General features: G+C 42.5%; 1 protein-coding gene across 1 annotated transcript in view; it reads right to left on the bottom strand.

Moving 5' to 3' along the window:
* MYRF (myelin regulatory factor) overlaps positions 1–22,620 on the bottom strand; it is a 212,220-nt gene that overhangs the window by 64,428 nt on the left and 125,172 nt on the right. Inside the window, exons 6-7 of the mRNA XM_030201173.1 lie at positions 10,937–11,132; positions 3,591–3,667 (exon numbers count right to left, since the gene is read on the bottom strand). Coding sequence (XP_030057033.1) covers positions 3,591–3,667; positions 10,937–11,132 — 273 coding nt within the window. The remainder of the gene's footprint in view (positions 1–3,590; positions 3,668–10,936; positions 11,133–22,620) is intronic.

The raw sequence follows: 22,620 nt of genomic DNA, 5'->3' as shown, positions 1-22,620 counted from the left end.
GCATGTATATTTAGAGCCATTATCTGGATCAGTGGTTCCTAAATCTGTCCTGGGGGAGCACCCTGCCAGTCAGGATATCCACAATGAATATTCATGAGAAATCTCGCTAGTCAGGCTTTCAAGATATCCACAATGAATGTTCATGAGAGAGATTTACATGCAATGAAGGAGATGCATGCAAATAAGGATATCCACAATAAATATTCTTGAATCCTGAAAACCTGACTGGCTGGGGGTTCCCCAGGTCAAGATTAGGAACCACTGATCTGAATAGCAAATGGCGCAGACATACAGAGCGGCAAGAACTGCTGCTATATGGACAGTGGGAAGATTCTGCTTTTTTGCTGTCCTAAAGTTAGCAGACTGAAGATTTCTGCCCACACCCCTCCCTGGCCCTATCTGGATAGTAAACACCCACAGAAGGTGAGCTCTCCACAAGGAAACCAACGAAAGGAAAAACACACAGTGGATCCAAAAAAGTCCTCTCACAATGAGTGTCTTCCTGAACAAGGTCTTTATTAATAGTAGCTGAATTGACCCGACACGTGACGTGTTTCGGCCGTAAGGCCTGCGTCAGGGGTCTATAAAACAATATACATAGAAATGCATCAAAATACAAATGTGATAAAAACAACAATGAAAATAAAAATGAAAATTAAAAATTAAGAATAAAAACATAGACTCCTACTCCTACTCCTACTCCTACTGTGCCCCATACCCTTATTTTTATCTTGTAACTCGTTCGTTTTTTATCTGTCTTGCTTTTTACTCATTCCGAGGGAAGTGACGTCACCATTCATTTCGGCACAGCGTTACACATTTATTTCTGGTCTTTTGTTTTGTTTTGTATTCATCATGATCTTAGTACCGTCCAATGTAACATACGAGTCTACATGTATTTGTACCCCTGTCAACATGTTGTTCCGTTCATTTCTTAATCATATGTTCGCTTGGGTCTCTATATATATGACATATAGGGTATTTCTCTTTCACCACGTTGTGTTTCCTTGTAGTTTAATGCGGTATTTCATAGGCCCTGCTTAGTATATGCCACATATTACTCATTTAAATTTGATTTTGATTTTGTTTGTCAGCTTTATATTTCATCATCATTTCAAGTGTCATTTTTTTAGGTATATATTTTTTTCTGGGTTTGTTTCTCGTTTTATCAGTATTAATTTATTAGGCATTTAGACAATCTTTGTCATTTGCTGCATTATAATTAATATATATATATTTTTTTGCGGATTGCCACAGTTCTGCCTTTATTTCAAAATATTTTTAACTTTTGATTTTTAATTTTGCCTTTTTACACATATGTGTTCTCCATTATTCATGATATATTTTTCATCATTTCATGTATGATTTTGTTTTGAGATCCCTGTTCACACTCCTGTTCTCTGCTCTTCTTATTACTATATTTGCAATCATTATCATTATATCCTGTCATATATGATTGCATGTACAGTGTGTATTCATTTACTGATTTTATTGCCTTACATATTTATTATAGATACCGTTTTTAGTGCTGTATCTTTACTTGACCTACGAGGTACTTTTATCTACAGATATACTAGGTATGTTCTTCATTATGATATCATACAATGTTGTGTATTTCATTATCTCTCCTCATTATCTCTGTGTTGATAAGTGTATTTTCTCATTGATCTAAATTTACATTTATACATTCCTTTTATATTTTCATGTTTTAATGTTTCATACACATATATAAGTCTATGTTTTTATTCTTAATTTTTAATTTTCATTTTTATTTTCATTGTTGTTTTTATCACATTTGTATTTTGATGCATTTCTATGTATATTGTTTTATAGACCCCTGACGCAGGCCTTACGGCCGAAACACGTCACGTGTCGGGTCAATTCAGCTACTATTAATAAAGACCTTGTTCAGGAAGACACTCATTGTGAGAGGACTTTTTTGGATCCACTGTGTGTTTTTCCTATCTGGATAGTGCCAAGGTGGTCTGTAAAGATTTTCAGCAGCTTTGTTGGTATAACGCTACTGAAATTTCACAATTAGTGCTGGCTAGGAGGAATTATCCGGTTAATGGCTGCTGTTGTATGGATTACTCCCTTTATTTATTGCACAAAGTTTGATTTACCACTCTTTACTATACTATATCAAAGCAGTTTATTATATAATAACAATTTGTTTAAAAAAAACCCAACAAACAAACAAAAAAAAGACAAAGATTAATGACATACAAACTTGAGCATAAAATCATAACATGCTAGGGAAGGAAGGTAGTAGAATAACAATTCAAAAACTGGAATACAACCAGGCCAACAGAAGAACCCATTAGGCCCCATTCAAAATAACGAGTCTTGCATTACTCAACATGAGTTAAATCACATTAATGTGTATGAACTGATTAACACAAATTAGTAGATGAGGCCTTAAGTTTGTATGTGAGGCTGTGGAGGATTAAGTGACTTGCCCAAGGTCATAGGGAGCAGCAGTAGAAGGCGGATTTGAACTTGGCTTCCCTGGTTCTCAGCCTGCTGCCCTAACCACTCAGCTCCTTTCAGGTGTGAAGCAATTTGCAGATCTGCATAGAAATTTATTGACGCTTCCTAGAAATTAGCACAGTCATACATGGGTTACTTTGGAAAGCTGGGGATGGACTAACACTGTAGTGTAATTATAGACAAGACTGAGGAGCTCTCTAAGTACAAGGGGCCCAATATTCAAAATGATTTAAACTAACAGGAGAAGCTCCTGACCATTTAAATCACCTGTCCAGGGATAAGTGGGCATTTTCAGTGGCACTTAACCAGATAGTGTTACTGAAAATGACCGGTTAGCACTCAAGCCAAAACTGGCTATTCCAGGGGTGTTCCGTGGCCAGAGTTGGCATTTAGCCAGTTAAGTGCCAATATTCGGATCTTAACTGGTTAGAATAACTGCATAAATAGGTCCACATAAAACACAGTCTTTATGCAGTTCATCATAGCCAGTTAAGTGCCAAATATCACACTTAGGACCTCTTTTACCAAGCTACGGTAAAAGGGGGCCTGCGGTAGCATCGGCACATGTTTCTGACACGTGCCATTGCCCCCTTTTACCACAGCAGGTAAAAGGCTGGGTTTTTTTTTTAAGGAAATGGCCCTGTGCTAATCACAGGGATTGGAGAGCAGCCATTTCTGGGAAGAGCCCTTACTGCTACCTATTTAGGTGATGGTAAGGACTCCTGTGCTAACCTGGTGGTAACATGGCACTGAAAAAAAAATTAGGAAATGTTCAACTAGTATGCCTTAAAAATGTAATGCATGCTAAATCAATGTAATGCACTATAACTTGCAAATCAATGCAACATTGTCAATTAGTGTGTATTATAACACTCTAATACACATTACAAATGCGTTATTCAAACAAATGTGGAAAACAAACTGAAAAACATCCAAAAATCAAGAAAAAAGACCAGATGAAATAAAAGTTTGTCCCCCATGTAGTTCCCTAAAAAATACAAAATGACACCTGAAACTCAGATGATCTGCTACAGCATTCTCCTCAGTGCCTGACAGCACTTCCCTCCTCTTTCCCCATCCTTGTACTCAGTGCTACTTACATGACGGGGTTAAATGGACGTTTGCTTCGATCTGACTGTGACTGTTCAATGTTTATCGACTGGTTCATGGCCTCTAGCTGAGGAGAAAGATTCAGAAGATTGTTAGAGAGTTTGTGGCCAGTGGTTAGTCAAGGAATTGCCAGTCATCCTGAGACCACATTGCTTTCTAACTTGCCTCTTACTTAGGGTTACCATATGGCTCCAGAAAAAGGAGGACACATTGATCCAGTCCGGGTTTTGCTTCCACTGAAAGCAATGGAAGTAAAACCCGGACTGGCTCAATCTGTCCTCCTTGTTCTGGAGCCATATGGTAACCCTACATACTACATCTTGATTTATCCACATAATTTATTTATTTAATGCTAACTGAAATGACTTGAGAGGAGCAGGGCTGCTGAGAGGAAGAACAGGGAGGACAAAATTCCCCAGGCCCGGCCTCTAAGGAGGGCCCGGCGCCAGGCCTTGGGCCATCATGCCACACCAACAATCACCGTGGATATGGGAACAAAACTTTTTCTTCCCCGTGGGAACAGTACAAAGTTTTGTTCTCGCAGTATAAAATGCTTTCCTCCCTTCCTGTCTTCTTCCTCCCCACAGGTCTCACTTACAGGATCCTACAGTCGGCACTCGGCAGCAATTCACAATCAGAGGCTGTCTCCTTGGCCTTCCTTCTGCTGAATCCCACCCTCTCTACTGCAACTTCCTGTTTAGGCCTAGCAATGATTATTCAAGTCTTAATTAACCATCAGCAGACAGTGTTTAAAAATGCACTCACTGCTACTGGCTGAATATTGACTCAAATCTTCTTTGAGCACTTTTGGGACAATTTTATAATGTAGGATGGTGATACTGATGCGCCATTAAACACATAAATGTTTAGAATAATGGCATTTTTGTGCATATACATGCATACATGTATAAATGCCAAAATTCTGTCTAAGCGCTATTCTGAAAATACCTGCTTAAATCACGTGGAGGGGCATAATCGAACGGGACGTCCTCGTTTCGATTTGGATGTCGTCGCAAAACGTCCCCATCCAGGGGTGGGGAAACCCATATTTTCAAAACAAGATGGACGTCCATTTTTCATTTCAATAATGCTGGTGGGAGGAGCCAGCATTTGTAGTGCACTGGTCCCCCTGACATGCCAGGACAACAACCGGGCACCCTAGGGGGCACTACAGTGGACTTCATAAATTGCACCCAGGTACATAGCTCCCTTACCTTGTGTGCTGAGCCCCCAACCCCCCCCCCCCCAAAAAAAAACACACTACCCACAACTGTACACCACTACCATAGCCCTTACGGGTGAAGGGAGGCACCTAGATGTGGGTACAGTGGGTTTGTGGTGGATTTTGGAGGGCTCGCTGTTTCTTCCACAAATGTAACAGGTAGGGGGGGGGATGGGCCTGGGTCCGCCAGTGCACTGCACCCACTAAAACTGCTCCAGGGACCTGCATACTGCTGTGATGGACCTGCGTATGACATCTAAGGCTGGCAATCAATATTTTGAAAGATATTTTTTGAGGGTGGGAGGGGGTTAGTTACCACTGGGGGAGTAAGGGGAGGTCATCTGGTCATTTCAGGCACCCTTTTGTGCCTTGGTTGTAAGAAAAACACGACCAGGTAAAGTCATCCAAGTGTTCGTCAGGGACGTCCTTGTTTCTTTTGATTATGGGTCGAGGACGTCCTAGTGTTAGGCACGCCAATGTTCCACCTTCGCTACACCTCCGATACGCCCCCTTGAGCTTTGGCCGTCCCTGTGACAGAAAGCAGTTGGGGATGTCCAAAAATCAGCTTTCGATTATGCTGCTTTGGATGACCCTGTGAGAAGGACGTCTATCTTCTGATTTATGTCGAAAGATGGGCGTCCTTCTCTTTCGAAAATGAGCCCAACAGGGGAAAATTCTATGTATGGCGCCTAGAAAATTTGCACAGAAAACATTTCCGCCTAAGTGTATTCTATAAGTGGCGCCTAGATTTAGGCATGTTATATAGAATACACTTAGTTGATATCCTAGTGCCTAAAACTACATGCCTCCATTTACACCAATGAAAATGTGGCATAAATCTCGGCACTTAGATTTAGGCACAGAGTACACGTAAATTTTGGAATGGCCATGAAACACCCATTTCCCCACCCATAACCACACCCTTTTTTGCCTGTGCGCATTAAAATTTATGCACAGTGAGTTACAGAATATGCTGAGGAAGTTGTGTGCGTAAATTCTAATTATTGGCAATGCTCATTATTGCTTGTTAAGTGCTGTTAACAATGCTGATTGACTTGTTAAGCCAAATAAGTTATGCACATTGTTACAGAATACGCTTGGATTTTGGCGCGAATCTCTATGTCCACTGTATAGAATCTGGGGGATAGTGCGTATTTCCATGGGGTGTACCCATGGATAGAGCTTAATGTAGAGAATTCTTGATATTAGTATAACATTTTTGAATAATGTAATATGCTCATAGCGTTCCTTTCAAATGATTGTGTCCTGTCCTGTTTAAAGTGGCGTTCCTTATAATTTTGTAGATCTCTAAGATTTGGCTTCACCAATACTTGCCAATCAATCAAATTCAAAATAAACATAAACATGTAAGTTACACACATATCGACATTTGGGTGCAAGCATTTCCACCAGCTCTGTGACTGGCATAAGTGCTTGTGCCCTATACCTAGTTACACTAGTTCTATCAAGGACAGAAAGCACCTGCATTCATTTGTAGAATAAACTCCACTAGGTGCCCTGTTATAGAATTACCCGCATTCTATAAATGGTGCCAACTTTCCAACAAACAAAAGAAAATTCTGTACAATCTTACCCCACCAGAAAGAGCGGCCATAAGAACCCTACAAACTAACGAATGCATTATCATCAAACCCGCAGACAAAGGAGGCGCAGTGGTAATTATGGACATACAAAAATACATTGAAGAGGGGCACAGACAGCTCTCAGACAATAAATACTACAGGAAACTAACTGAGGACCCCACACAGGATTACACAAAACAGCTGAAAGACCTTATCAAAACATTTCCTACACAAGCGCAACCTCACCTGAAGAAACTCATACCAAACCAGACTGCTGTGGGCACATTCTACATGCTACCCAAGATCCACAAACCGGGAAACCCTGGCAGACCAATCATAACAGGTATTGGCACACTCACAGAAGAAATATCTGGATTCATAGAGGGAATTCTGAAACCTCTCGTACACAAAACTAACAACTTCATACAAGACACCACAGACTTTCTGAATAAATTGAAAAACATCAAGCAACTACCACCTAACACCCTTCTGGTCACGATGGATGTAGAATCACTATACAGCAACATTCCACATGCGGATGGCATAGCTGCATGTGGAAGACTCCTAAAAAAATCCACACTGGACCATCAATACTCACCAGAAACTATTACAAAATTAATCAAATTCATTTTAACTCACAACTACTTCCGCTTTAACAATGATATCTATCTACAAATAATGGGCACTGCGATGGGCACCAGGACAGCACCCCAAAATGCCAACCTTTTTATGGCTGAGCTGGAAGAGACATTTCTGAATACACACCAGACCAAACCTCTAAAATACTACCGGTACATCGATGACAACCCCAAAATAATCTCCAAGACTATTGCCTCCTCCCTCAAAACACCCAGGGAGAATCTGCTACAGTACAAGGAGAAAAAAGCCACAGACAGAATCCCCCTTGTAGTGACATACAATCCAGAGCTGGAAAAACTGAGGAAAATCATAAGAGATCTACAACCTATACTCCAGGAGGATGAATTACTGAAAGAGATATTCCCATCCCCACCAGTACTGGCCTTCCGACAGCCACCCAACTTAAAACACAAGCTAATCAGAAGTAAACTTCCATCACAGACTGAAAAGGAAGAGAAGGGCACACTTCCCTGTAATTTATCCAGTTGCAAACTATGCCAAAATATTTCACAGGACCCCACAGTCATCCACAAAGAAAAGATATTCAACATAAAGGGATCTTTCACTTGCTCATCTTCCAATGTGGTATATATCATTCAGTGTAAAAAATGTAACGAAGGATGCTATATTGGAGAAACAGGCCAGATGCTTAAGACAAGATTCAATTTACATAGACATCACATGAACAATATTCGTGCCAGTAGGGCTCCCACGCCTGTTGGTCAGCATTTTACAGGACCAGGACACTGTACCAGTGACTTCACAGTGAGAATTCTGAAAGGTAACTTTAAAACCATACAAGAACGTAAGACCTTTGAAGTCAGAATGATTGAATATTTTAACACCCAACAGAAAGGACTTAACAAGGATCTGGGGTTCCTAGCCCATTATAAACCATAAAGCTGTATGTCTCTGTTGATCACCCCACCCCTCACCTATCCACACCCATCCTGTTAGAATATCAATGATATGCTTTGATGTCCCCATGCATACCTCCTACCCACCCCCATCCTCCCACCCTGTCAGACTGTCATAGTAATGCTTGAATGTTTTCACTTATATACACTGTCAGCTAGCACATTTGCTTATTTCCGATCTGACGAAGAAGGGCAACCTTCGAAAGCTAATCAAGAAATGTATTAAGTTATGTCCAATAAAAAAGGTATCATCTTATTTTCTTTTCCATGTTTTATTTTGTTTGATTTCTATTGATAACTATAAATGGTGCCCAAATTTGCACACAATCCTGAGATCCGCATGCCAACAAGCTGATAACAATCAATAATTGTCTGTTGATCAATTGGTTCTAGTTTGGATCTGCCTGCGATTCTTGTGCAGCACAAAAGGGGGTGGGGCTACAGGAGGGGAATGGGTGGGTCAGGGGCACTCCAAAAGAATTGCAATCAATGTTTTAGAATTTGGGGGCTGTGCGCCAGGATTTACACCCGGTTTCAGTTAAGGTAAGTCCTCACACCCAAAATTGGGTACCGGCATATGTGCCAAGCGATTCATTTACTGAATCTGGCCCATTATACTTTAAGTAATATGCTTGTGCTTTTTCCCTCTAATTTGATTGTTGTGCTTTAATGCCGTCTTCTATCATAGAAATGTTATTTGAATATTCTAATTGTGTGCTTATTAGATATTCCATCACTATTATGCTTACATCGTATTATATCTCTGTTATTTGAATTTCAGTGCTGTTAAATGTGTATATTTTTGATCCTGTTTCATGGTAGTCATATTATTAAGTTTCAATTTGCTGTTTTCAAGATTCCTCTTTCATTGTATTTATGTTTATACTTGTACATTTTACTATTGTTATACTGTTAAGAAAATTGTAAGTTTGATATTAAACTGTACCTACTGTACACCACCTTGGATGAATCTCTTCATAAAGGCAGTTAATAAATACCAATAAATGAATAAATAAATTAATTCATCAATAACACTATGAGTACATATTATTTCTTTTAAAACCAAATCAAATTTAACCAGAAAACAAAGAGTGGACTGAAATCTTCTGGTGACACAGAATCAGGCTATCTTCCTTGGGTTGCACCATATTACATTTACTCATGAGAGGCAGGGAATGGAGCAATAGCTAGAACCAGAAACCAAGGTTTTCCACACCAGTCCTGGTGACCCCACAACCGGTTTACAAACTACCTGCAATGAATATGCGTCAGATAAATTGGCATAATTGGGGGGTATGCAAAATGTATTGTAAGGTGTCCTGCCAACTGAATTGACTGTGGGGAAACCAGAGCAGGTTTGGGAAGCCCTGCAGACACCTCAAATGCTGTTGTGACGTCACTAGTACAGTACTGTCAAGCACCCTGCCCTTGGATGAAATGAAGACAACTGCAACCATCATAGGAACCTCTAAGACATACAGCTCAGGGGTACTCAAAGTCAGACCAAAAGGACGATAACCCTGTTGGGTTTTTCGATTTCTGCAATGAATAGGCAAGTAAAATTTGCATATAATGCAAACAGAGCATACACATCCATCTCATGCCTATTCATTGTGGATATCCCGATTCCTGAACCCAGGGCCGCCGAGAGACTAGGCCGGGCCTGGGGAAAGGGCGCCCCGCCTCCTCCCCTTGCCACTGCCGCCCCCCATCACTCCCCCCGCTGCACCCTGACGCTCCCCCCACCGCTGCCCTCCTCTGTTGCTCCCCCCACTGCTGCAGTCCCTGGTCTCACCTGCCTGCCTCCACGGCTTCCGGGCTCCCTGCATTCAAAGCGGCAGTCACAGATCTCCTCTCTTCTGGCCTTCCCTCCCTGTGTCCCGCCCTTGTCTGATGTAACTTCTGGTTTCCGCAAGGGCGGGACATAGGGAGGGAAGGCCAGAAGAGAGGAGATCTGCGACTGCCGCTTCGAATGCAGGGGGCCCGGAGCCAAGGAGGCAGGCAGGTGAGACCGGGGACTGCAGCGCTGGCGGCCTGACCCCGGCGCCGGGCCCCCCTTGGAGGCCCGGGGAATTTTGTCCCCCCCTGCCCTACCCCTCTTGGCGGCCCTGCCTGAACCCAGACTGGTTTGCAGACCATGAGAAACAGACTCGGGGGTTGCTGACTTACCTAGTGACTCTGATCAAAGAGGGAGATTTAGGCTTTCTGACACCCCTATCCTGATGCATTTTGGATCTGCAGCATTGTTTTCAAATGCTAGAAGCTGGGACTACAAATACCACACTGAAGATAAGAATACAAGAACTGCCATCCTGGGTCAAACCAAAGGTCCAGCAAGGCCAGTATCCAGTTTAGCTCACAAGTATCTGGGATATAAGATCAGGAGAGTCACCATCCTTAAACTGGGTCACTCGGCAGTTCTGCCTAACTAGGGATGGCAGCACAATGTGACTACTGCATGCATGGACATGGAGTTGGAATTCCCTAAGAAAACAGCACTACAGATTCATGCATGGAAAGGACTAAAACCAGCACTGGAGCAGCCTATCATTAAAATATGCAGCCAGCTGGATCCTTCACATTTACTCCCTGTACACAACCCACGCAGCCATGAACACTAACCTAGAGCCTATGTGCTCACTGAATCCACTAATGGTAAAGTTCTATAAGTGGCTCCCTCCTTTTAGGTGCCATGTGGTGAAAGCCTATGCTACAACGACATCTGGGCACCCAGTTTCTGTTATAGAATACCAGTGTATCCTGGTATCGGTGGGCCTAACATTTAGGTGCTCACACTTACACCATGCTCCGCCCCCTGCAGTTACATGCTATGCCACTTAGGTGCGCTCTTACAATACAGTGCTCAATCGATTTGCTGCCAGTTTTCTGTACATTTACGCATGCATGTGACATGTAACTGCAAGTGCCCCTTTAATTGCCCCCACCCCTCCTCTTTCAGCTTCTGTGTAACTTGCCTTCACTCCATGTAACTTCAAGTAGAAACACTCCAGTGGCCTCAAGCCTTCAGGGGTCTTCACGTACTTGGGGTCTCCGATCATGCCAATATAGACAGTGACCTGGAAGTGATTCTTCTTCTGGCATACAAAGGCATCATCGCCCACAGAGAAATTGAAACCTTTGTCAGCATCCACTTTGTATGTGGGCATGGGGCTGTGGAACAAGAGAAAAAAGAAAAACTTAAAATTAAGCCGTTCTATCAGGAGCCATCAGAAAGTGACTTCGGTAGTTCCACTGCACAATGTATTGGTAATACCACAGGAGGATAGGATTCAAGTGCACTGGCACAGCTGTGTACAGACCCTCCGTATAGAAGAGCAGAGGGACTTGGGTATCAGGACTGAGGTGCACTGCTGTGTGCAAAGTCTCAGTACTGAAATAAAAGGGGGTACCACAGGCAAGAGGGTGTATAGCCCAGGGGAAAACATCCTGTGCAGGGCTAGAAGATTCTTCTAGTTCAGGAAATACCAAGGCACAGAAGCTCAAGGACTTTAAACTTTGGGATCAGTATTCAAAGGGGTTTAACTGGGCAGGAGATACCTCAGTGGGTGATGGTAAGTGCTTCCTATTACCCTCATGGCCACAAAGTGAAATCTTACCAAATGGCCATTTTATTTTGGCCTTTTTACCCGTTGTGGAAAAAGGAGCCCTGCGCTAGCGGCAGAGGCTGTTTCTGCCATGTAAAAAGCCTGAAAAAAGAAATGACTATGTGGTAAGACTTCACTTACTGTGTGGCCATGAGGGGGGGAGCATTGAGGTGGCGGTAAAGGCTCCCACACTAACCGAGTAGTAACCAGGCAGTGCGTGCGTTGCCTGATTACCGCCAGGTTAGAACCTGCAGAAGTATTTTTCTAATATTTCTGTTAGCGCTAGAAACGTCACATGCTGGGGGTGGAACTACCGCTGGTGCCTGCGTTGGGCAGGCGGTAGCTCCAGATTGGAACATGGTAAGCCCGTGGTGAGCTTACCGCCACTTTGTAAAAGAGCCCCTCAGGTAGGTAAAACATTAAACACTTAGAAATAGGAAAAATGGAAAGCTGGGTATACTAATGTCCACAGTATGAGAAATAAAAGTGATAGATATAGAGGATTTAGTGGAGGTTACGGACACCTGGTCCAAAGAAAACCATGACTGTTATACCAGACTACACAAGAGGGACAAGGGAGGAAGAAAGGGAGAAGAAGTGGAGCTATATGTAAAAAATAATATTACAGTAACAGAACAGCAGGGCTGAGGAGGTGAGGAGGCGGCTCTGTGGGTTAATCTGGAAAGAGTTTGGTGTCTTATATAGGCCTGCATGCAAATCTGTCTCATGCACATTCGTTACGCAGATCCTTAAAATCCTAGAAACACTGCTCTCATTAGCTCTTACTAGAGAGAAGGCAACACAAACTCCATCTCCCATCAGAGGAAAATGGAGTCACAATCTGAATACAACCCCATTTGCTTTCCAGTGTGCTTTTCAGCTGAAGGTGGAATATGAATCAGAGCTTCCTAACTTGTCCTGGGAGCCCCAATGCCAGTCCAGTTTTCAGATTTACTATTCATGATAAAAGCATGCTGTACAAGTAATGAAGAGTTGGGAACTGGTATCTTCCTGTTTTATACATTTAATTATTTTTTGTTTATGTACAATTTGAAAACCCTGCTTTTTAAAAGGTTTTCTGAACTATCCTGATTTCTATTTGATGTAAAGAGAGTTCTTTTGAGAGTATGAAGGCAATTCTGTGGGGCATATAATTCCGCTAATGAATATTGTTATGTTTATATAACATCCCAAGAGTTTGTCTTGTTTACTTAAGAACATAAGAGTAGCCATACTGAGTCAGACCAATGGTCCATTTAACCCAGTATCCTGTTTTCGAAACAGTGGCCAAGCCAGGTCACAAGTACCTGGCTGAAACCCAAATCGTGACAACACGCCATACGACAAATCCCAGGGCAAGCAGTTGCTTCCCATGTCTGTTTCAATAGCAGACTATGGACTTTTCCTCCAGGAATTTGTCCAAACAGCTCAGAACCATTTGGTATAGAGCAGCATATAACCACACTGTGATGTAATATATTGATAAATCTGCATACATCAAAAACATATCTCATGCATATTTATCATTGTGGGTATCCTGCAAACCCGACTGCTGTGGAGTCTCCACAACAGGTTTGAGCTGTCCTGCTTTATCAGATGTTGAACCTGATATATGCTGGTGGAGTTCTAAGGAAAAGAATTTACTGGCCTTTTTTTTTTTAATGCTGTTAAAAAAATATAACCTTTTGTTGATCACTTATAGAACTGTTATTTTATGCTCCTCCAGTCTGGACATACTTCTGCCAGAACCTTCTCCTAAACTCTTTAATATTTTATTAGCTATTGCCACACACTTAATAATCTGTGCTAATTCCTCCCTGAATTTTTCTAAATGCTGGAGCTATGTCTGTATGATTAATAAACATGAATCACTGATTGCACATAAACAGTTCTGTTTGTTCTATGATGCATACCTGGGAATCCCTCGATTCTATTAGCTCCAAATGCCAATAATACAGTACTTTGTATCCTGGTTATTAATTTCTGTACTTTTAAACTTATGGATGTACATAAGGACATGCTTATGATCTCCTGATACTGTGTTAGAAGCCAACTTGTTATATCAGTTTTATTTATTTATTTATTCATTTATTTATTATTTTGCTCACACCTTTTTCAGTAGTGGCTCAAGGTGAGTTACATTCAGATACACTGAGTACTTCCCTGTCCCTGGAGGGCTCATGATCTAAGGGGGTCTTTTACAAGCTAGCATTTTTAGTGTGTGCTAAATGCTAGAGACACCCATATATTCCTATGGGTGTCTCTAGTGTTTAGAATGTGCTAAAAATGATAATGTACCTTTATAAAAGGACCCCTTAGTTTTGTACCTGAGGCAATAGAGTGTTAAGTGACCAGGCACCTCTGGATTTTGAGACCAGTGCTCTAGCCACTAGGCCACTCCTCCACTTCACTTTATAGTTCTTGTTATACACTTCAAAATCTTCAATAAAATAGTGACAAAAAAGAAACTGTTGAAAAATACTTCCTTTCTGGCAGAAAGCTATACATAGGAGAAGGGAAATACTACGTAAACACATAGATACATGAACTTAAATATCTGAAGACTATGGCCTAGGTTTACTAACAGGGGCATTTTTGAAAGAGAAGGGCGCCCATCTTCCGACACAAATCGGGAGATGGGCGTCCTTCTCTCAGTGTTGCCCAAATTGGCATAATCGAAAGCCAATTTTGGGCGTCCTCAACTGCAGTCCGTCGCGAGGATGACCAAAGTTCACAGGGGCGTGTCGGAAGCGTAGCGAAGGCGGGACTGGGGCATGCTTAAGAGATGGGCGTCCTCGTCCGATAATGGAAAAAAGAAGGGCATCCCTGACGAGTATTTGGTCGACTTTACTTGGTCCATTTTTTTTCATGACCAAGCCTCAAAAATGTGCCCAAACTGACCAGATGACCACCGGAGGGAATCAGGGATGACCTCCCCTTACTCCCCCAGTGGTCACCAACCCCTCCCACCCTAAATTTTTTTTTTTTTTTGCCAGCCTCAAATGTCATACCCAGCTCCATGACAGCAGAATGCAGGTCCCTGGAGCAGTTTTAGTGGGTGCAGTGCACTTCAGGCAGGCGGACCCAGGCCCTACCTGTTACACTTGTGCTGGTAAATGTGAGCCCTTAAAAACCCACCCGAAACCCACTGTACCCACATGTAGGTGTCCCCCTTTACCCCTTAGGGCTACGGCAGTGGTGTACAGTTGTGGGGCGTGGGTTTTGGGGGGGGGGTTGGGAGGCTCAGCACCAAAGGTAAGGGAGCTATGCACCTGGGAGCAATTTGTGAAGTCCACTGCAGTGCCCCCTAGGGTGCCCGGTTGGTGTCCTGGCATGTCAGGGGGACCAGTGCACTACGAATGCTGGCTCCTCCCACGACCAAATGGCTTGGATTTGGTCATTTTTGAGATGGGCGTCCTCGGTTTCCATTATCGCTGAAAAACGGGGATGACCATCTCTAAGGTCGCCCATCTCAACATTTAGGTCAACCATCTCTAAGGTCGACCTAAATGTTGAGATTTGGGCGTCCCCGACCGTATTATCAAAACGAAAGATGGACGCCCATCTTGTTTTGATAATAGCGGTTTCCCCGCCACTTTGCCGGGACGTCCTTAGAGATGGGCACCCTTAGAGATGGTCGTCCCCGTTCGATTATGCCCCTCCATGTGGCGCTATGGGTGTGTTAGCATTTTTAACACTTGTAAACAATGTGTGCGTATTAAACGCTAACACACCCATAGAAATGTATAGGCGCATTAGCGTTTAACGCGCCTTAAATTTACAGGTGCATTAAAAATGCTAACGCACCTTAGTAAACATACCCCTATATCTCAGAATTTGACCAATATCTCTTACCAGCCATGATTACTGCAGCTAAAATAAGCTCAGCAGTCCAGTGGCTAAAAGGCAACCATCCCTCAATTATTTACTGTGAAAAACATGAAAGGACCTAACTGGACAGGAAACAAATGACCAGACAATGACGGGCCCAATCTGGGCACCAGCACTGACCATCCAGGATTTCACAGCTACCAGAAGTACCGGTACCCAGATTATTATCCGGGCATAGCAAGGGTTGCTTTTTCTGACGCAACTCTAACTTCCTGTTTCCGGCAAGGCGCGATGCCGGAGGGAGGAGAGAGGTTGTGTATATGGGGACGGGCCACCGGCGAAGGCGAGCTGTGGGATTGTTAGTGGGCAATCTCAGGCTTCTTGTGATTTTCACTAATTGATCAGTAAATGCTCCATCAACCAATATAATACAGAACATCCATTGATTGACCCCTGAGGAAGGCTGATACAGCCGAAACACGGACCGTGTTGGGTCCTAATAAAGATTTTTCTGGAGCATCTTACCCTTGAGTATGGTGACTGATCTCTTGACATTGGGCCCTCTCCACCCCTTTTTCTTCTGTTGTATTCGATTGCTGTGGAGAGTGTGGACCCCACACTGTTTTTTTTTTTTTTTGCTTTTTAAGTGGTCCTATTTACCCAGTTAGTTTTCCGGGCACTGGCATAGAATATTGGTGATACCCAGATAAAATTATCTGGGCACCACTGATATTCATTAAAAAAAAATGTAAGGAATTACTAAAGACACATTACTTCACTGTAGGTTATCAATTACCATTATTAGCTACCTCTACCTAATTCTTAATGATTTTACTCCATTACAGTATCACTTCCACTCCTTCCCTTCCTTTTCTATCTTAGTATAATTGTCAGTTTGGATTCCTTTTAAATTTTTTCCCCTCCCTTTTTATTAATAGACTAATGCAACCTAGGCCTCCTATTGCTTTTTTTTTCCTCTTCTCCCCTCACGCTTTTTAAATTTTAATGTAAACTGCTTAGATATTTATATTATTTGAGGTATAGTAAATAAAGGTGAACTATGAGCTATAAAGCTTCTGGGTCCACCCTGACTCCACTCCTAGACCACCCTGACACTAACTAGATAGTATAAAAGCTCCAAAATAAGGTTGTGAACAACTGCAATGCAGGAACACCCTAACTGATATACAGTGTCAAACTAACCATGAAAAGTAGGAGAAAAAAAAAAGACCTCAGAGTTTAAGAATAAACGCACAAAACAGTAAGAGCTTAAAGCAGTTCCACAACCATCAAAGGTCAGAAAAAAAAAAACTCCATTTCCTCAAAAGAAGTAAATAATCACTTTGAGCCCTGTTTACTAAGGCGCGTTAGCGTTTTTAACGCGTCTACAATTAGCACGCGCACTAAATGTGTAGGCGCCTATAGGGATATTGTAGGCATGTACATAGTTCACACGTGTACATGGTTAATGCACGTTAAAAATGCTAACGCAGCTTAGTAAACAGGGCCCTTTATCAAAAAGGTGAAAGCAGCATTGATGACAAACAAGAAAAACAATAACTATCCCTAACTTGATAGTGCCACAGCGGTTAGAGGTGATACTCAGTGAAGTACTAATGAATATCAGCATTTGAGCCATTCAGTGCTATTTACCAAGCTACAGCCTCTCTAGTGCTACTAGATGTACGTAGTGCTGTACATATTATATGCAGGTACTTTTTCTGTCCTTATTTATTTGTTACATTTGTACCCCACATTTTCCCACTATTTGCAGGCTCAATGTGGCTTACATAATACTGTAAAGGCGTTCGCCACTCGGTTGATAACAAATACAAGGTTATGTTGTGGTCGAATGAGGTAAGTTGTGTGTCAGGTACCATGAGGGTCGGAGGGAGTGAAGATTGTGCATTGTCCAGTACGATCATTGGTTATGCTGTGTTGCTGGGTGTGGGGATTTACGTTGGATCGGTGGGGTAAGCCTTTTTGAAGAGGTTGGTTTTTAGTGATTTCCTGACGTTTAGATGGTCATGGATTGTTTTCACAGTTTTTGGGAGTCCATTCCATAGTTGTGCACTTATGTAGGAGAAGCTGGATGCGTAAGTTGTTTTGTATTTGAGTCCTTTGCAGTTTGGGTAATATAAGTTTAGGTATAATCGTGATGATCCGATTCTGTTTCTGGTTGGTAGATCGATAAGGTCTGTCATGTATCCTGGGACTACGCCATAGATGATTTTGTGGACCAAGGTGCAGATTTTGAAGATGACCCGTTCTTTAATTGGGAGCCAGTGCAGCTTTTCTCTGAGAGGTTTAGCACTTTCGAAGTGTGTTTTACCAAATGTCTGGCAGCTGTGTTTTGGGTGCTGGAGTTTTTTGCGAGTTTTTCTTTACATCCCACGTAGATTCCGTTGCAGTAGTCTGCGTGACTTAGGACCATTGATTGTACAAGGTTTCGAAAAATTTCCCTCTGGAAGAAAGGTTTTATTTGTTTAAGTTTCCACATTGAATAGAACATTTTCTTTATTACGGAGTTTACTTGGCTCTCAAGGGTAAGGTTGCGGTCAATTGTGACGCAGAGTATTTTTAGACTGTCTGAGGTAGGGAGGGTGTGTTCTCAGGTGTTTATGGTTGTGGGTTTGTATTTGTTATGTTGAGATGAAAGGATGAGGCAGTGTGTTTTTTCAGTGTTCAGTTTCAGTTGGAATGAGTTTGCCCAGGAGTCCATGATGTTCAGGCCGTCATTGATTTCATTAATTATTTCTGACAAGTCATGCGTGAAGGGAATGTATATTGTGACGTCGTCTGCATAGATGAACGGGTTGAGACCTCGGTTGGATAAGGACTTTGCCAGTGGGATCATCATCACGTTGAAGAGTATTGGTGATAGTGGTGATCCTTGAGGTACTCCGCAGGTGGCCTTTCAAGGTGGAGATATTTTTTTTACTTGGTAAGTTCTGGTGGTTAGGAAGCCCTTTATCCAGTTGAGTACATTTCCAACAATCCCGAAGTGGCCGAGGACTCTTAGTAGTATGTTGTGGTTTACCATGTCGAATGCACTCGACATGTTACATAAGTACATAAGTAATGCCACACTGGGAAAAGACCAAGGGTCCATCGAGCCCAGCATCCTGTCCACAACAGCGGCCAATCCAGGCCAAAGGCACCTGGCAAGCTTCCCAAACGTACACACATTCTATACATGTTATTCCTGGAATTGTGGATTTTTCCCAAGTCCATTTAGTAGCGGTTTATGGACTTGTCCTTTAGGAAACCGTCTAACCCCTTTTTAAACTCTGCCAAGCTAACTGCCTTCACCACGTTCTCCGGCAACGAATTCCAGAGTTTAATTACGCGTTGGGTAAAGAAAACTTTTCTCTGATTTGTTTTAAATTTACTACACTGTAGTTTCATCGCATGCCCCCTAGTCCTAGTATTTTTGGAAAGCGTGAACAGATGCTTCACATCCACCTGTACCACTCCACTCATTATTTTATATACCTCTATCATGTCTCCCCTCAGCCGTCTCTTCTCCAAGCTGAAAAGCCCTAGCCTCCTTAGTCTTTCTTCATAGGGAAGTCGTCCCATCCCCGCTATCATTTTAGTCGCCCTTCGCTGCACCTTTTCCAATTCCACTATATCCTTCTTGAGATGCGGCGACCAGAATTGAACACCTTACTCACCATGGAGCAATATAACAGCATTATAACATCCTCACACCTGTTTTCCATACCTTTCCTAATAATACTCAACATTCTATTCGCTTTCCGAGCCACAGCAGCACACTGAGCAGAAGGTTTCAGTGTATTATCGACGACAACACCTAGATCCTTTTCTTGGTCCGTAACTCCTTACGTGGAACCTTGCATGACGTAGCTATAATTTGGGTTCTTTTTTCCCACATGCATCACCTTGCACTTGCTCACATTAAACGTCATCTGCCATCTAGCCGCCCAGTCTCCCAGTCTCGTAAGGTCCTTCTGTAATTTTTCACAATCCTGTCGCGAGTTAACGACTTTGAATAACTTTGTGTCATCAGCAAATTTAATTACCTTGCTAGTTACTCCCATCTCTAAATCATTTATAAATATATTAAAAAGCAGCGGTCCTAGCACAGACCCCTGAGGAACCCCACTAACTACCCTTCACCATTGTGAATACTGCCCATTTAACCCCACTCTCTGTTTCCTATCCTTCAACCAGTTTTTAATCCACAATAGGACTTTTCCTCCTATCCCATGACCCTCCAATTTCCTCTGTAGCCTTTCATGAGGTACCTTGTCAAACGCCTTTTGAAAATCCAGATACACAATATCAACCGGCTCCCCTTTGTCCACATGTTTGTTTACTCCTTCAAACAATTGAAGTAAATTGGTCAGGCAAGATTTCCCCACACAAAAGCCATGCTGACTCGGTCTCAGTAATCCATGTCCTCGGATGTGCTCTGTAATTTTGTTTTTAATAATAGCCTCTACCATTTTCCCCGGCACCAACGTCAGACTCACCGGTCTATAATTTCCCGGATCTCCCCTGGAACCTTTTTTAAAAATGGGCGTTACATTGGCCACCCTCCAATCTTCAGGTACCACGCTCGATTTTAAGGATAAATTGCATATCACTAGCAGTAGCTCCGCAAGCTCATTTTTCAGTTCTATCAGTACTCTAGGATGAATACCATCCGGTCCAGGAGATTTGCTACTCTTCAGTTTGCTGAACTGCCCCATTACGTCCTCCAGGTTTACCGTGAAGTCAGTAAGTTTCTCCGACTCGTCCGCTTGAAATATCATTTCCGACACCGGTATCCCACCCAAATCTTCCTCGGTGAAGACCGAAGCAAAGAATTCATTCTGTCTCTCCGCTACGTCTTTGTCTTCCTTGATCGCCCCTTTTACCCCTCGGTCATCCAGCGGCCCAACTGATTCTTTTGCCGGCTTCCTGCTTTTAATATACCAAAAAAATTTTTTACTATGTTTTTTTTGCCTCTAATGCTATCTTTTTGGCCTTCTTTATCTGCGCCTTGCCTTTGCTTTGACACTCCTTATGTTGCTTCTTGTTATTTTCAGACGGTTCCTTCTTCCATTTTCTGAAGGCATTTCTTTTAGCCCTTATAGCTTCCTTCACCTCACTTTTCAACCAGGCCGGCTGTCTTTTGGAGTTCCGTCTTTCTTTTCTAATTAGTGGAATATGTTTGGCCTGGGCCTCCAGGATGGTAATTTTGAACAGCATCCATGCCTGTTATACAGTTTTTACCCTCTCAGTTGTCCCCCTAAGTTTTTTTTCCACCGTTCTTCTCATTTTATCATAGTCTCCTTTTTAAAAGTTAAACGCTAATGTATTTGACTTCCTGTGTATAGTTACTTCAAGGTTGATATTAAAACTGATCATATTATGATCACTGTTATCAAGTGGCCCCAGTACCATAACATCCCTCACCAGATCATGCGCTCCACTAAGGAGCGAGTCTTAGAATTTTTCCTTCTCTCGTCGGCTCCTGCACCAGCTGCTCCATAAAGCTGTCCTTGATTTCATCAAGGAATTGTACCTCTCCAGCGTGTCCCGATGTTACATTTACCCAGTCTATATTTGGATAATTGAAGTCACCCATTATTATCACATTGCCCATTTTGTTTGCATCTCTGATCTCTTTTATCATTTCTGCGTCTACCTGCTCATCCTGGCGAAGCGGACGGTAGTACACTCCTATCACCGTCCTTTTCCCTTTTATACATGGAATTTCAACCCACAATGATTCAAAGGTGTGATTTGTGTCCTGCTGAATTTGTAATCTATCTGAGTCAAGGCTCTCGTTAATATACAATGCTACCCCTCCCCCAGTCCGGTCCACCCTATCACTACGATATACTTTGTACCCCGGTATGACAGTGTCCCACTGGTTATCCTCCTTCCACCAGCTCTCAGTAATGCCTATTATATCCAATTTTTCATTTAGTGCAATATATTCCAACTCTCCCATCTTATTTCTTAGACTCCTAGCATTTACATATAGACATTTCAGAGTATGTTTGTTGTTCCTATTTGCCTGATGCTTAGTACTGCCATCTTTTGTCTGATCTTTAGTTGTATTTAAGGGCACCTGGCCTACCACAGTCTGTTGTGCAACCTCACTATCCAGAAACCCCACCTTCTCTGTTTGTGAGGTATCTTTGCAAGATACCTTTTCCCGAACCATGCGCTTTTGAGCGACTGTCAGCCTTCCCCCCATTTCTAGTTTAAAAGCTGCTCTATCTCCTTTTTAAATGCCGACGCCAGCAGCCTGGTCCCACCCTGGTTAAGGTAGAGCCCATCCTTTTGGAGTAGGCTCCCCCTTCCCCAGAATGTTGCCCAGTTCCTAACAAATCTAAAACCCTCCTCCTTGCACCATTGTCTCATCCATGCATTGAGACTCCGGAGCTCTGCCTGTCTCTTGGGCCCTGCGCGTGGAACAGGTAGCATTGGAGGAGAAGTATACTTTTACCTGTGGCTATTTCTTGCTTGAATTTGGCCAGGAGAGTGACTACGACAGTTTCAGTACTGTGGTGGGGGCGGAATCCTGACTGTGAATTGTGTAATATTGAGAACTTGTCCATGTATTCCGTAAGCTGTTTGGTCACCAAGCTCTCCATCAGTTTGACTACTAGTGGGATAGACGCGACTGGGCAGTAATTGGTTAGATCATTTGTACTTTTCTTGGGGTCTTTTGGTATTGGGGTGAGTAGGATGTTGCCGTATTCCTCGGGGAAGAGACCTTGTTGTAGCATGAAGTTTAGGTGGGATGTTAGGTCTTCTGTGAAGCGGTCAGGGGCATGTATCCAGTTTACAGTGGGTGTTGGCAAACCTATGAGTCGCTTTTTTAACTGTTTTGGTGGTGAAGAGAGTAAATGTTGACCATATATGGTCAGCTGGGCAGCCATCTGGGGTTAGGTCCAGGTCATTGAAGAAGTTTTTGATGTCGGTGTTGTGCTGAGGAAGTTTGCTGCATAATTTAATTATTTTTTCATTAAAGTAGTTAGCAAATTTGTCTGCAGGTGGGATGTCTGTGTCGGCTGTGGTGATGGGGGTGGTGTCTAATAATTTATTTAAGAGTTGATATAGCTTTTTCAGATCTTTGTAATCCGGTCCTATTTTAGTTTTGTAATAAGACCTTTTGGTTTGTCTTATTGCGTATTTATATTTCCTGTGTATTTGTTTCCAAGCACTTATTTATACCTGGGGCAATGGAGGGTTAAGTG

The sequence above is a fragment of the Microcaecilia unicolor genome, chromosome 4 (assembly GCF_901765095.1).
Source record: "Microcaecilia unicolor chromosome 4, aMicUni1.1, whole genome shotgun sequence".
In the NCBI taxonomy this organism is placed as follows: domain Eukaryota; kingdom Metazoa; phylum Chordata; class Amphibia; order Gymnophiona; family Siphonopidae; genus Microcaecilia; species Microcaecilia unicolor.
This window is presented reverse-complemented; position numbering and strand designations above follow the sequence as displayed.